Below are 16,657 nucleotides of genomic sequence, written 5' to 3' on the forward strand. Positions count from 1 at the left end.
AAATCATTACAGAGCACTGTGCTGAGATCCCTGTGTGATATTGCAGGTTCCCACTAGCTATCTATTTCACACATGGTAGTGTATATATGTCAGTCCCAAACTACTATTTCCTCTCCCCCACACCACTCTTATTTCAAAGTCTGTTCTCTACATCTTGTCTCTATTCCTGTCCTGGAAATGGTTCATCTGTACCATTTCCCCATATTCCACAGGTATGAATTAATATATGATAATTGTTTTTCACTTTCTGACTTACTTCACTCGTTTTAAAACTATTTTCTTTATTTTTTGGCTGTGCTGGTTCTTGTTGCTGCATGGGCTTATCTCTGGTTGCAGAAAGCAGGGACTACTCCAGTTGCGGGCCATGGGCTTCTTATCATGGTGGCTTCTCTTATTGTGGAGCACGGCTTTAGGGAACGTCAGCTTCACTAGTAGAGGCACGTGGTCTCATAGTTTTGGTTCCCGGGCTCTAGAGCACAAGCTTGGTAGGTGTGGCCCACAGGCTGAGTTGTTCCATGGCATGTAGGATCTTCCTGTATCAAGGATCAACTCCACGTCTCCTGCATTGGCAGGCAGATTTTTTTACCACTAAATCACCAGGGAAACCCCTTTGCTCTCTGTTTTCAATAGAACTGCTATATTTTTACAGAAACTAAAGAGAAGCGGAAAATTACTTAGAAAGCTACTTTATAACAAGCATCTAAATTCACATTCATATTACTTCTTCATTATTTAAAAATGATTACTTATACTCTGGGTTTCACTGGTGGCTCACACAGTAAAGAATCTGCTGCAATGAGGGAGACCCAGGTTTGAATCCTGGGTCCAGAAGACCCCTGATGAAGGGAATGGCTACACACTCCAGTATTCTTGCCTGGAGAATTCCATGGACAAGGAGCTTTGTGGGCTACAGACCAGGCATCTCAAAGAATCAGATACAACTGAGAAATTAGCATTCACTTTTTCACTTTTCACATAGACTATGATATCTGCAATTTAGCTGGAACAACACATGGAAATAAGTAGCAGAACACAAACTAGGGACTCAGATAAATGACTGTAGACCTCCAGCCACCAATATCTGACCTTTCAGATGTATTTATTTAAAAAAGTAAACTGAAAATAATGTTACTGAATTTACATTTTTCTAAAGTCATTTTAACTTGGTACCTAGGGATTATTCCCCAAAATTGCCGTTTGTTCACTCTGTTTCTTAGGTCTTCATATTAGTTGGAGTCCTAACTCCTTAATGAAACAACTTTAAAAGGAGAATGAGCAATTCTACCCAGTTCTGCAGGACTGATACTTAATAGTAAACAGGATGAAACTAGGTTTTTCTGATTGCATTAATGTGAGGGTGGTGAGATTCACCTTTATTCTTTCCATCTCTGTTTTCCCTTTCTTCGATACAATAATCCAGATATACATTCCCTCTTTCCTCCAGGCTAGTTCAGAGTTGTCATTGTCGTCTCATCATTTAAAGTTCCTCCTTGTCCTGGAAATACTAGGGTCACTAGTGTGATACTAGGATCACAGAATTGAATTAGAAACCATCCCTGCTCTGAAGCAGGGAAAACTAAAGCCATTCTGGGGACAACAGATAATAAGTGCTATAAGCAATGACAGAGTCTTGTGCAAACTATCAGAAGAGAGTAGGGGAGGGCTGACTAATGGGCATGGGGAATAGGCTGGAGAAAGAGAATTGTGAATAAAGTGATGTGATACCCTCATTTACATTACAGACAAATGATTTTAAGATTCTCCTCTCCTTGAATCGTGAAAGTGAAAGTCGCTCTGTCATATCCGACTCTTTGCGAGTCCGTGGACTATACAGTCCATGGAATTCTCCAGACCAGAATATGGAGTGAGTAGCCTTTCCTTTCTTCAGGGTATCTTCCCAACCCAGGCATTGAACCCAGGTGTCCTACACTGCAAGTGGATTCTTTACCAGCTGAGCCACAAGGGAAGCCCAAGAATCCTGGAGTGGGTAGCCTATCCCTTCTCCAGCAGATCTTCCCAACCCAGGAATAGAATCAGGGAGTAAAAAGAAGTCTGTAACTTGGAAAAATGTGTAGGTCAGGACTTTCTGGCGACCTTCAAAGCAGTGCATTTAAAGCTGTCTATACAGTCTCATATAGAGTGTTATCATGTGGGTTTAGAAAATTATCAGGAGTTTGAAATTTCCTCTGTATTTCTCATGAGGTTCATTAACATAATATAAAATTACATATTGTTTAGCTGTTGAACTCTTACCACTTGCTGGGAACTGTTCTCAAGTATTTAGGGATTCATCTCATTTAATTCTTCACCTCCTGTGAGATATGTTTTATTATCACCACATTACCAAGGAGTGGCTGATTCTCATAATCTTAACCATTCTCACAGTATTAGGCTAATCCTATTCCTGTCTAATCCTAATCCAGTGCTTTAGATTCAAATACTTTCTAGATTCCTCTGGCCCTAATAAATAATCCTATGATAATGTAGAGGCCTCATCAACATTGCGGAAATGTAAGCAAACTTCACTGATGATACAATGAATAGTTCTGAAAACAGAACTGATACAGCAGGACATTTGGAGTGGGGGCAGGGTAGCAAGGGAAAGAGCATTTTAATCAAACTGTGAAGTCAGAAGTGAAAAGTATTTTCATACTATTAGAAACCTACTTTTGCTTCTATAGTGGTTCAAATACTGTTTTTGTTTCCAGTTATGAATTCTAGTCTCCAAATGCAGTTCCAATCCTCCTCAGCTGGCTCCTCCCAGGTTCTCCTCACCAGGGAGTCCCTATTCGTGACCAGGGCTGGTTTCCAGAGGAGGGAGGAGGGGTGTCCCTTCCCATGACTCCTCTCTTGGCTCTTCCTTGTTCTCTGCTTCCCCTTACAAAAGGTCCTGTCCAGCCGGTGTTTGCCAGGCATGGCCTTCCCACCTGATACATAGAAGAAATTAAATAATCTTCCAATTCTTTTTCTCTTGCTAATAACAAAATACATTAGTAGTGACATTAACAATTTGGGGAAGAACTGTACACATATCATGTCATATAATAGTAACCATACTCTGAAGTAAGTGTGTCAAGCTGACTATCTTAGTAATTTACCTTTTCCAATGGACAAAGTTTTCAGCAGTATTATGTGTCTTTTCTGCAGCTTAACTGCTAGGGTTTAGATATAGATGAAACAAAAGTCAGATCCAAAGCTGTCGAATATATGCCTACAGCTGGGTCCTGTGTCATTACAGTGATGTAGAAATGAGGATCTCATTGGCTCTATCACTTTCATATTCTCATCTCTCTCCCTGATCTTAAGGGCACTTTTCCAGCTGTCTGGCATCTTCTTTTTCCTCTCAGTTGCAACTCTGATTCCCGCTTCCCACTGCTCATGGAGTCCTGTTTCGTTCTTAATTAGTATCATACTGTGACTCTTGTTATTGCTTTCCTGAGTCTGTCCTCTAAGTGGCAGATACCTAAGGACTCAATAAAGATTCTAAAACAATTTCCATAGCCATATTCTCTTTTTTGAAAAACTTTCATAACCACACACTCTTCACTTCTACTCAGTTCATCTTGTCTGGTACTCAAGGCTTTGCCTGATGGAGTTGCTCACAGGGAGAGAGAGATACTGAAAGTATAGGATGTCCTAAAGAGGAACGTCCTTATGAATGTTATGTTATCATCCAGTGTTGTTGTTGTTCAATAGCTCAGCTGTGTCTGACTCTTTGTGACCCCATGGACTGTTGCATGCTAGCCTGGCCTTCACTACCTCTGATTTGCTCAAACTCATGTTCATTGTCAATGATGCCATCAAACCATCTCATTCTCTGTTGCCCCCTCCTCCTCCTGCCCTCAACCCTTCCCTGCATCAGAGTCTTTTCCAATGAGTTGGCGCTTTGCTTCAAGTGGCCAAAGTATTGGAGCTTCAGTTTCAGCATCGGTTTTCTCAACGAATATTCAGGGTTGATTTCCTTTAGTATCGACTGGTATAATCACCTTGTTGTCTAAGGGACTCTCAAGAGTCTTCTCCAGCAACAGTTCAAAAGCATCAATTCTTTGGCACTCAGCCTTCTTTATGGTTCAAGTCTCACATTTGTACATGGTGAGTTGTAACCAAAGGACCTTCTACATATTCTGGGCACTACATTCAATCAACTCTACCTTTCTCTGCCTCTTTCTCTTAGAATACACTCACTCACTAATAAGTGTGAGGCAAAAAGGAAAATCTAACAAGCATACCACTGTCACAATGACTGAGCTCCTATTAACTCTGCTTGTACCACACAATCTAGAACTCCAGGCTGCCCAGTTCCAAATGTCCCCTCTAAATACCACCTCCATCCTTCAGATTTTGTCAACTGATCCTTTCTCCTTTCTTCCTCTGAAGCAGTTTTACAGTTAAGTTTTACAAGTCACAGCCCCAAATCTCACTATCTTCAGGATGATTTTGTTAGGTAGGAATTTCAAAATTCTTCCTTAAAGAATCAAGAAATCCATTCATGGAAGCAGAAAAAATGTTGAAATATCCTTAAGAGGGTACAGCTAACTGGAACAACTGGTGATTCAGACATGAGTGTCCATGGGTACCTGAAGAAAGATGCATGGTTTATATTTTTTCTCAAGAGATTTGGAGTTATTATTTCTAGAAGTAGGATGAAATTTCTAAGAAAAAAGCAAGATTAATTTGTCTCTTTACTCCACTCTCTGACCTTTATTTTCTCTGGAATATTTGTTCCTATGTGTTCTTCAATGCATATGTCACTCAAGAAACATTAAAAAACCCACTGAGCCTTAAGTATAAAGATGCATTAATTTCTGCTTTTGTTCTCTTTCAGACTTTGCCATTAGAACTTGCCAATAAGAGCACCAGGGCTGAGAACCAGGAGCTAATGGTTACTGGTTCCAGCGAGGGGTAGGAAGAAGCAGGGAAAGTAGAGTGTCCAAGTCTAAAGTGGATATGAAGCTACCCAGGCTTTTTCCCAAGCTGTAGGAGAGGCCACAGATAACACTATGGAAGCCCTGTTTAATGAAGTGTTAAGGTTGTTAGCATTCACATAACTCCACAGAACTCAGACAGACCTGTAAGACGTGTCTCTGAAATATAGTTACAGACATTATTGACGATATCCAGAGGCAGATACCTCTTTGATCTTTGAGCATCATTTTCTTGTTTTGGCAGCTGTAGTTTTAGATACTATTTAGATGGAACTGACATCTGAGGAGCTACTTTCTGATGCACCCCTGATGCCCAATTGTGATCTCTGTTTTCACCTTCCTAAGTTATATAGAATAAGTTTAATTCCTCCCCCATGATTCCAGTACTTTTGCATGAATACTTTGTGCCCAGTGTCCATACTCCCAATTTTCATAAGTGGGGTCCAGATGATGTACTGTCAAGCTCCCCACCACCCGTTAGTCTCCCATGGACAAACTTCACCTCCTCTGCATCTCTATAATCACCAAGAAAAAAAAGATCATAGAAGCGAAGGGCAAAGGAGAGAAGAAGGTCCCAGAGCAGAGCTTTCCCCTGCACCTACTCGCCTGACACAGGAAGCTGTGACTACTACCTGCTTCCAGATTGCTTCAGCAGTACCATCCCAGGGATGGACAGGAGCAGAGACCTCCAGTGAAGAGATAGGTCTTTCCTATCTTCTGGTTAATGCTAGTATATCTTTCTTCATGCAGACTCACTGAAGATGTAAGTACAGGGTCTGACTCCACTGATATTGGAGCCTGTATAGTTCCCAAGTGCCTGGGGTAGGTACACCTCTTGGGACTCAGAGATTCTGCCCTGTGGGAGCCCCTCCATAGCTGCTCCCTTTGGGGCTTTTGGTCATTTTGAGACAGGAAGGCAGGGAGATGGCAGAAGAAATTATTTGCTTTCTCTGTTGAAGAAAAGACCTCTGGGAATCTAGCCGCACATTGACATGTGCTCCTTTGGCAGTTAGTCTGTCTCCTGCAAATATCCTTATCTGTTTATATGTATTTGCATATTCACATTTGACATATTCCATTGATCCTATAAACTCACTCAGAAGTTCTCATGGGAATCCTGCACATGCTTAATAGATATGGACATCCAAAATTATGCTTCTAAACGGATAGGTGTTACCTTATGGTGATGTTTATCATGTTATTTATAAAATTGCAAGACAAATTTGAAGAACATGTTGCTGAGAAAATACCATGTGTTTTTCAGAGGGTTAATATGACAGTAACATTTCCTTCTGAGTTCTGTAATAAGCTAAATAGAAGGGAATTTGAAAAAGAATAGATCCATGTGTATGCATAACTGAATCACTTTGCTGTACACGTGAAACTAACAGGACATTGTCAATCAACTCTGCTCCAATGTAAAATTTTATTTATTTTTTTTTTTTTTTAAAATTTTAAAAATCTGTTGCTCTGTGTGAGTTGACTTCATTATTTTTCACTGTGGCTCAATTTCCATTGTACTCATTATCCTTTTTGATGTAAATAAACAACACTCACATGACATGCAATTAATTTACCAAATATCTTGCTACTGTCTACATCCTTGTACACCTCTCTTTCTGGACCTAGAAAGAATGTGTAGGTAGGAATGTTTTTTCACTTATGACATAGAGAAATATTTATTTTTAAATTTTTGTTCTTTCCAGGTATAGTTGATTTATAATTCTATGTAAGTTTCAGTTATACAGTTAACGATTCACACATTTTAGAAGTTATAGTCCACTTATAATAAAATATTGGGTATATTACCTGTGCTGTAAAATGTATCCTTGTAGCTTATTTATTTTGTCCATAGAAGTTTGTATCTCTTAATTCTCTTCCATATTTCCCCTCCTCTTTTCTCTCTCCTCACTGGTAACCACTAGTTTGTTCTCTAGTTGGTTGGTCTGTTTCCTTTTTGTTATAATCACCAGTTCCTTTTAGTTTTTAGTTTTCATATATAAGTGATATTATACAGTGCTTTTCTTCTTTCTCTGACTTATTTCACCAAGCATAATACCCTCTAAGTCGATGTATGTTGCTGCAAATGATAAAATTTCATTCTTTTTTAATAGTGAGTAATATTACATTTGTATACGCATCTTTATTTAATTAAGGTATCAATGATGTACAGTGCATTTCCCACAATATAGTGACTCAGAATTTTTAATTTTTATACTTTATAGTTATTATACAATAATGACTATATTTTATGTGTTGTACAATACATCCTTGTAGCTTATTTTCTTTATATATAGTAGATTGTACCTTTTAATCCCCTACTCCTATCCTGCTCCTCCCCACTGGCAACGAGTAGTTAGTTCTCTACATCAGCGAGTCTGTTTCTTTGTGATATTCAATAGTTTGCTGTATTTTTTACATTCCGTATAGAAGTGATATCATATAGCATTTTTCTTTCTCTAACTTATCTCACTTAACATAATATCCTCCAAATGCACTCATGTTGCCTCAGATTAGAAATTTTCATTCTTTTTTATAGCTGAGTAGTATGCCAAGTTCGGAGAAGGCAATGGCACCCCACTCCAGTATTCTTGCCTGGAGAATCCCGTGAACGGAGGAGCCTGGTAGGCTGCAGACCATGGGGTCGCTAAGAGTTGGACACGACTGAGCGACTTCGCTTTCACTTTTAACTTTCATGCATTGGAGAAGGAAATGGCGCCCCACTCCAGTGTTCTTGCCTGGAGAATCCCAGGGGCGGCGGAGCCTGTTGGGCTGCCGTCTATGGGGTCGCACAGAGTTGGACACGACTGAAGCGACTTAGCATACCACAGCGCGCGCGCGCGCGCACACACACACACACACACACACATTTTCTTTATGCATTTATCTGTTGAAGCACACTTGGGTGTGCAGCATCTTCTTTATTCATTTTCTGTTGATGGACCCTTGGATTGCTTCCATATCTTAGCTATTGTGAATAATGCTGCTGTGAACACTGGGGTGCATGTATCTTCTTGAATTAGTGTCTTCCTTTTATTTCTCCCAGATGTATACCTGGGGGTGGAGTTGCTGGATCATATAGTAGTTCTGTTTTTTAGTGTTTCAGACACCTCCATAATGTTTTCCACTGTGACTTCATGCATTTACATTCCCTCCAACAGGGTACATGGATTCCTTTTCTCCACATCTTTGCCAACATTTGTAATTTGTGTTCTTTTTGATGATAGTCATTTTGGGAGGTGTGAAGCGATATTTCCTCACTGTGGTTTATGATTTGCATTTCCCCTATGATAGCCGTATGAAGCATCTTTTCATGTTCTTGTTGACCGTTTGCATTTCCTCTTTGGAAAATTGCCTACTCAGTTCTTCTGTCCATTTTTAAAATTCAGGTTTTTTTTGATGCTGTGTTGTATGAGTTGTTTATATATATTAGATATTAATTCCTTTTTTATCATATCATTTCAAATATTTTCTCCCATTCAGGGTGTTGTCTTTTAATTTTATTGGTGGTTTCTTTTGCTGTGCAAAAGTATATTTGTTTATCTTTGCTTTTATTTCTTTTACTTTCGGAGACAAATCCAAAAAACTATTGCTGTGATTTATATCAGAGTGTTCTAACTATGTTTTCCCCTGGGAATTCTATAGTATCCAGTCTTATATTTATAAATTTTATATTTCTAAAGTACACATTTAATGCTATGTATAGTGAGAAGGCAATGGCACCCCATTCCAGTACTCTTGCCTGGAGAATCCCAGGGACGGGGGAGCCTGTTGGGCTGCTGTCTATGGGGTCGCACAGAGTCGGACATGACTGACGTGACTTAGCAGCAGCAGCAGCAGCATGGTGCTATGTATATATCTCCCACTATGACTTTAGTGGCATTTCAAAGATTTTGATATGTTGTATTTTAAATTTTTTGGTTAAAAATCAATTCTTTTTTCCACTTTGATTTCTTCTCCTCATGAATTAAGAGTGTATTGTTTAGTTTTCATATATTTTGTTATTTTTTCAGATATCACTTTGTTATTGGTATTAATTTAATTTCATTGTGATCAGAGAACATACTTTGTACAGTCTGAATTCTTTTAATCATATGGTACTCATTTTATGGCCTAGAATATGGTTAACTGTCATAAATGTTCAGTGTACACTTGAAATGATGTGTATTCTGTTGTTGTTTTTGGCTTTGAAACTATGTTTTCTGGGTATTAATATAACCATTCAATTTTTGTTTGGATTAGGGTTGATATAGAATATATTTCCATTTCTATACTTATAGCCTATTTGTGTTTACATTTCAAGTGTATTTCATGTAAGCAACATTTAATTGGGTCTTCCTTTTTTTAATCCAGTCTGATAAACTCTGAATTTTAATTGGATGTTTGGTCTGCTTATTTATAATTAATGTGACTATGGCTATGGTTGGGCTTTTTTGTTTGGTTGGGCTTAAATCTATCATTTTCAATTTGTTCTCTGCTCCTTCTTCCCAACTGAACATTCAAAAAGGTTTATTCTATCTTTTTTGTGTTCAAGTGAGTTAATGCAATTTCATTTTGGGGGTTAGTTTAGAGATTATCCTACCCATTTCTTTTTTTTTTTTCATTTATTTTTATTAGTTGGAGGCTAATTACTTTACAATATTGTAGTGGGTTTTGTCATACATTGACATGAATCAGTCATGGAGGTACATCCTACCCATTTCTAACTAATGGCAGCTTGCCTTCAGGTGATAGTATATCATTTTGAATGTAACAGAAGAACATTACAATAATATGCTTTCATTTCTCCCTTTCTTATTTGCACTATTACTTGTATACATTTTACAAAACTCCATTGTTATTATTTCTGTTTAAAATCACAATTATTTAAAAATACATCTATATAATAAAAAATATATTTACACATGTAGGAACAAATTTTGATGCTCTTTGTTCACTTGTGTAGATCCATGTTTACATTTGACATCATTTTCTTCCGACTAAAGAAACTGTTTTTTTTTAATTTATTTATTTTAATTGGAGGCTAATTACTTTACAATATTGTAGTGGGTTTTGCAATACATTGACATGAATCAGCCATGGGTGTGCATATGTTCCCCATCCTGAACCCCCCCTCACCTCCCTCCCCATCCCATCCCTCAGGTTCATCCCAGTGCACCAGACCTGAGCACCTTGTCTCATGCATTGAACCTGGACTGGTGATCTGTTTCACATATGATAATATACATGTTTCAGTGCTAGTCTCTCAAATCAACCCACCCATGCCTTCCTTCACAGAGTCTAAAAGACTGTTCTATATATCTGTGTCTCTCTTGCTGTCTTGCATATAGGCTCCTTGTTACCATCTTTCTAAATTCCATATAGATGCGTTAGTATACTATATTGGTGTTTTTTGTTCTGACTTACTTCACTCTGTATAATAGGCTACAGTCTGATTCAAATGCATTCTTTTTAATGGCTGAGTAATATTCCATGGTGTATAAGTACCACAGCTTCCTTATCCATTCATCTGCTGATGGACATCTAGGTTGCTTCCATGTCCTGGCTATTATAAACAGTGCTGCGATGAACATTGAGGTACACGTGTCTCTTTCAATTCTGGTTTCCTCGGTGTGTATGCCCAGAAGTGGGATTACTGGGTCGTATGGCAGTTCTATTTCCAGTTTTTTAAGGAATCTCCACACTGTTCTCCATAGTGGCTGTACTAGTTTGCATTCCCACCAACAGTGTAAGAGGGTTCCCTTTTCTCCACACCCTCTCCAGCATTTATTGTTTGTAGACTTTTGGATAGCAGCCATTCTGACCGGCGTAAGATGGTACCTGATTGTGGTTTTGATTTGCATTTCTCTGATAATGAGTGATGTTGAGCATCTTTTCATGTGTTTGTTAGCCATCTGTATGTCTTCTTTTGAGAAATGTCTGTTTAGTTCTTTGGCCCATTTTTTGATTGGGTCATTTGTTTTTCTGGTATTGAGCTGCAGGAGTTGCTTGTATATTTTTGAGATTAATTAAGGAAAGTTCTTTTACAAAATAAACTTTGGTGAATGTAGACTCATAAAACAAATAAATTGGCAAAATTTGTGGTCACTAGATAGTAATAAATGCTATGCAGAACAGTGATAACTTCTAAACAGAAAGGAATTAGAAAATTGTTTGTGTTTGGGGGGAATTTTGTTGGATACTGTTTTAAATATCGTGGTCAAGGAGACTGAATGGACCAGAGGGAAAGACCTATGTGGACAGAGCAACAAAAAGTAAGAAATCCCAAAGGCAGGATGTAGTTTATGTTTTTAAGAAAGTGCTTGGGAGGCAATTTAGATGGTGTGGATTAAAAGAGGAGTTCAGGGAGGTGAATGAATTCCATCTAGAGGAATAAATGTCTCTCTCTTCTGGGCTACCAAAGTGTCTTAATCATGTATTTCAATCAAACTGTTGTGACAATTCAGTACAATTAACTTTACATATTTTTGTGTTTTTCAGTAGGTCATGTGCTTTCAAAAAAACAGGCTGATTTTTTTTATTTAGTTTTCTAGTTTCTAATACTATGGTGAATATAAAATAACTTTTATAAATATTTTTGAATGCTTAAGAAAAGATGTTAAAATGTAACAGCTATTTTAAACACTTTTAAGCAGTTGCTTTTTAATCTTATATTTACTCTTCCAAAGTCAAAGCACAGTCTTTAAAAGCTATTTTGCTTTGGCCACACATTTTTTTTTAATCTTATTTTATTTATTTATTTATTAGTTGGAGGCTAATTACTTTACAGTATTGTGTGGGTTTTGCCTTACATTGACATGAATGAGCCGTGGATTTACATGTGTTCCCCATCCTGAACCCCACTTCCACCTCCCTCCCCATCCCATCCCTCTGGGTCATCCCAGTGCACCAGCCCTGAGCACTTGTCTCATGCATCCAACCTGGACTGGTGATCTGTTTCACACTTGATAATATACATGTTTCGATGCTGTTCTCTCAGATCATCCCACCCTCGCCTTCTCCCATAGAGTCCAAAAGTCTGTTCTATACATCTGTGTCTCTTTTTCTGTCTTGCATATAGGGTTATCATTACCATCTTTCTAAATTCCATATATATGTGTTAGTATACTCTATTGGTGTTTATCTTTCTGGCTTACTTCACTCTGTATAATGTGGCCACACATTTTTAAGTGAGCATAGATTTTTTTCATCTCCACTAGTTCTACTTGGGTGATAATTAGAAGCAGACAATTAGGTCTGATGTTTGACTCATCAAAATTCATGACCCCTGGTCTGGCTAGCATGATGAGAGATGATACATCTTTATCCTTTGTGTCTGCCAGGATACCATGGAATGATAAGAACTAGGATGTGACTCTGTGTAAGAGGAAACCACACAGTTCATATCATTAGGCAAGAACAGGAAGAAGATTAGAACTGCATTTCTACGTCCCAATCCTTGCTTTTCAGTTGTGATTTTGAGTGTTCTTCATGGAGAGCAGCAAGAACATAATTACTTTCTGCTGTCACTACCCTTCCTCAATAATTTCCAAATCCCCTGCTTAATTTCCTGAGTTCGAACACCATAGACAATTGGGTTGAGAGCTGCAGGAATGACATGGTGGAGGACATTAAGTAAGACAGGAATATCAGGTGAAAGCTTTTTCTTGGCCAAATGGGTAAAAACAAAAACCAGCAGGATGGTGCTGAAGAAGAGGATAAGGATGAAGTGAGAGCCACAGGTGCTCAGAGCTTTAGCAGCTGCTCCTTTTGTATGGAGTCGAAGGACAGCTCGGAGGATGAAGATGTAGGAGAGGAAGATGAGGATGAGGTCAGAGCCCAGCAGAGTCCAGGCTAAAATTAATTGGTAGATTTTGTTAAGGGTGATGTTACCACAAGAGAGCTTGGACACGGAGAGGTTGGCACAGATACAGTTTTCAATTATATTTTTTCCACAATAATGGAGCTGTGCAGAGAGGATGGGAATAGGTGCGGTAAGAAATGTGTTTCAGGCCAAGATGAAGACAAGAGCTCTTGCCACAAATTGGTCCGTGATGATAGATGGGTAGTGCAGAGGCTTGCAGATGGCCACATAGCGGTCATAGGCCATAACTAAGAAGGTGCATGATTCCATGGGCAGGAAGCTATTCATGATGAACATTTGGAGGAAGCAGGCAGAGAAGCTGATGGGCCTGAGATCAAACCAGAAGATGGCCAGGACCTTGGGGATGACAGTGAGGCAGAGCGCCATGTCCAGCAGGGAGAGCAGGCTGAGCAGGTAGTACATGGGCTCGTGCAGAGAGGCCTCCAGCCGGATGGTGAGCAGGAGGGTGGCGTTGGCCCCCATGGCCAGGAGGAAGAGGAGACTGAGGGGCAGGGACAGCCAGAGCTGCCAGGTGGGTGACCTGACAAAACAGTTCAGGAGGAACTCAGAGACTTCAGTAGAGAGGGAGGTGTTCCTATAAGGCAGCATTGGCAGTGATTTCAGGGAGGAAGACGTCTTTTGGGAGCTGAAGATGAGAGAAGGTGTCAATTCTACCACAGACTGTCATGAGTGTGGATTTAGCCTATAAGATACTTGAAGATATGGACACAAGCCACCTTTTCCACTCTTATTCCTTGTGTCTAGCACATTTTTGACACACAGAAGTGGCTAATAAATTTTCATTGAATATATAAATAAATGTTTCCGATGGTTCTTTCATCTATGTGTCATCTTCCATTGTCTCTTGTGTGAATGTTGGAGGGCACTCACACAAGTCTGTTTGCTCCGTTGATGTTTAATGGTTCAGAAATTAGTTAAGTATCAAAGAAAATCAAAGGCTGAGAAAACATTATAGTTTAAAGTTTAAATGTGTATAAATGCATTATAAAGTGTAGATGGCATCCACAATCAAGTTTTTAAGGGTGTAAAAGATGAGAGTATGCAGAGGTATGATTGATTGTGTACATAGCGCAGCTCCCTGATAAAAATTTTTTTTAATATTATGTCTAAGTCAAATCTCTATCAATGCCCATCATCCATCCCCACACCCATATCCTTACCAATACCTATGCCCATAAATACCTGTGTCCATATGTGTATTTAAATGCCTTGAATGGATTCTGGAACAGACAGAAAATAAAGATTTGTCAGATTAAGGACCAAGTGAAATTCAGACATTGAAATAAAACATCATTGTTGGCTTTCAACTGGAGGACACTGGTGGCATTTCATGAAGATCACAACCAGTTTTCTTACTTAATGGAGCTCAGGGACAGAAGATAAAATCCAGGTTCAAGCAGGGTGCGAATCTATCATGTGATCTCCCATATGGTAGGACTTTACAACACTACATCCTGAATGGTGTTGTGCACTAGAAATAAATCCCCACCTTCATCTCCATTCCTCATCTGCACTGGGAAATTCTAAGGAAATAAACTACTTCAAATCTTATTACTTGGGAAAAATTTTCCCTGTAAATTCTGATGTACAAGCTGGTCCTATGTGACTGTGCATCCTGAATTCACACCAGCTCTTTGGCTCAAAAGATATTTACAGTTATTCTGGATTATGAGCAGTGGCATCAGAAAACAACAGGATCAAATTCAAATCCTTTTTGAGGAACAAATTTTTATCTCAGGCCTCAAAGAATTTCAATATAGATGTCTGAAGAAATTCTTTGCAGTAAAAATATTAATTTGAAAAGAAAAAAGATTAGGATAAAAGCCCAGAAACAATAGATCATAGAATTTGACCTACAAAATCTTGAGATATTCATTATTTGATGTGAATATTGAAACATTTTTTCCAATGACTTTTTAAAAAAAGAAATGAGAGATAATCTTGAAAATATAAACAAAAATAATATTTAAAAGAAGAATCAGTTATACCTCCTAGAAATAAAAATATAATAATTAAAATAAAAAATTTAAGAGATAAGCTTAATAGCATACAAGCCATAATTTGAAGCATAATTAGTGAACTAGAAGATGGGGCTTCCTTTGTAGCTCAGTTAGTAAAGAATCTGCCTGCAATGCAGGAATCTGCCTGCAATGCAGGAGATCTGGGTTTGATTCCTGGGTCCGGAAGATCCGCTGGAGAAGGAAATGGCAACCCACTTCAGGATTCTTGCCTAGAAAATCCCATGGACAGAGGAACCTGGTGGGCTACAGTCCATGGGGTTGCAAGAGTCAGACACGATTTAACAACCAAACCCCAGAAGATAGAGCTGGATAAACTTTTTAAAGTGAAGCTTCAGTGGTACATAGAGAATGTAAAAGTGTAGTTAAAAGTAAGGACATGGGATTCTGATAGATGTAGTCATTTTATGTTTATTGTCTTACTCTAATTAAGAAGATCAAATCTGGGAACTTCCCTGGCTGTCCAGTGGTTAAGAATTTGCCTTTCAATGCAAGGGATGCAGGTTCAATCCCTGGTTAGGGAACTAAAATCACACAAATTTGTGCGGCAACTAACTTTGTGCATTGTAACTCTGGGGTCCATGCTCCACAACAGGAGAAGTCCCCAAGAGCTGCAATGAAGACACAGTGCAGCCAAAATTAAAAAAGAAGGAGAAGAAGGTCAAATCCAGGGTTAATATTTTGTTCAGAGGTATAAAAAGTAACAAGGCTTATTTGAAAAATAATCAGACATATTTGAGAAAAACAATATCAAAAATAAGAACTCAATTAATGCCTTTAACACTAGATTAGAGACTGCTAAGGAGGGTCAGCAAATTGTCAGAAGGGAATCAGAAGAATCAACTTAGACTGAAGATGAAGAGAAAATAAAAACAGATGGAAAATGCTGAAGAAAGTGTAAGAGGAATTGAGGCTAGAGTAAGAAGGTCTAACAAATAAAATCCAAGTTCCAGATTGAAGAAAAGAGAGAAAGGGGTAGAGGCTTTGAGCCTTTCAGAAATGATATATATCAATAACCAGAGCCAAGAGGTCCACTAAATCAAATGGGATTAAAAAAAAAAAAAGTACACCCAGATACATCAAGATATAACTAAAGGTAGAAACCTAGATAACATGGTCTAACTTCTAACACCAGAGATGAAAGGATGATCATAATGGTATGACTATTTTAATCAGAAGAAGCCATGAGTGCCAGGCCCCTAGAACTAGAAGTCCATCTTCCGAGTTGCACATTAACTCGAAGCTTCTTAGCCTATATTTTGAAGAGTATCTCTTCTCTACCGTGCCCTCATGCCTCTCCTCCTTAACTCTCTGTATTCATATCATTTATCCCTGTTTTCCCCAATTGTTAGGTTACATTGCATAGGTTAATAAGACTTCACTGCTCATTTTGTTGTTCCAACAAGCCTGTAGACAGCTTCCTTGGAGCAACAACTGTGATCTCTTAGGCCATTACACCAGGGACACTTCTTAATGATTTGCCCTGTAAGATTATTGTTCTTGGTCTAGAGAGCCGCACCTGTGGCTCTGACCTGTGCAGAGACTTTTATCAATATTATTTTGGGGTGCTAAATTAAAGTATATATAGAAAGTATAGGAATTTTCATTAATATTAAAAAAGTATTGAATCTGTTGTCACATTTTTTTTCAAAGGGACCTGAGTGAAGCAAGAAAGAGGGATAAGGAGTAATAAATAATAACGATGAGAGTGAGAAGAGCATTGAGCGGAAATGGTACTCTAAGCTTGCCTCCCCTGGGGATCTATGTGGGTCTGGAGAAAGCTGTGCATGGTGAAGTGACTCTAATGCAAATGAATGGAAGAGAGAGAGAGAGAGAGTAGAAGTGAGGGA

At 38.6% G+C, this 16,657-nt stretch overlaps 1 protein-coding gene across 1 annotated transcript; it reads right to left on the bottom strand.

The window, feature by feature from the left end:
• Window positions 1-12,417: 12,417 nt before the first annotated feature.
• LOC122449258 (olfactory receptor 56A4-like) lies at window positions 12,418-13,377 on the bottom strand. The gene is made up of 2 exons (XM_043480802.1): window positions 13,116-13,377; window positions 12,418-12,881 (listed from the first exon to the last, which is right to left on the bottom strand). The coding sequence occupies exons 1-2, from the start codon at window positions 13,375-13,377 to the stop codon at window positions 12,418-12,420; spliced, it is 726 nt and encodes a 241-aa protein (XP_043336737.1).
• Window positions 13,378-16,657: the final 3,280 nt, after the last annotated feature.

Source organism: Cervus canadensis, chromosome 11 (genome assembly GCF_019320065.1).
Source record: "Cervus canadensis isolate Bull #8, Minnesota chromosome 11, ASM1932006v1, whole genome shotgun sequence".
NCBI lineage: Eukaryota > Metazoa > Chordata > Mammalia > Artiodactyla > Cervidae > Cervus > Cervus canadensis.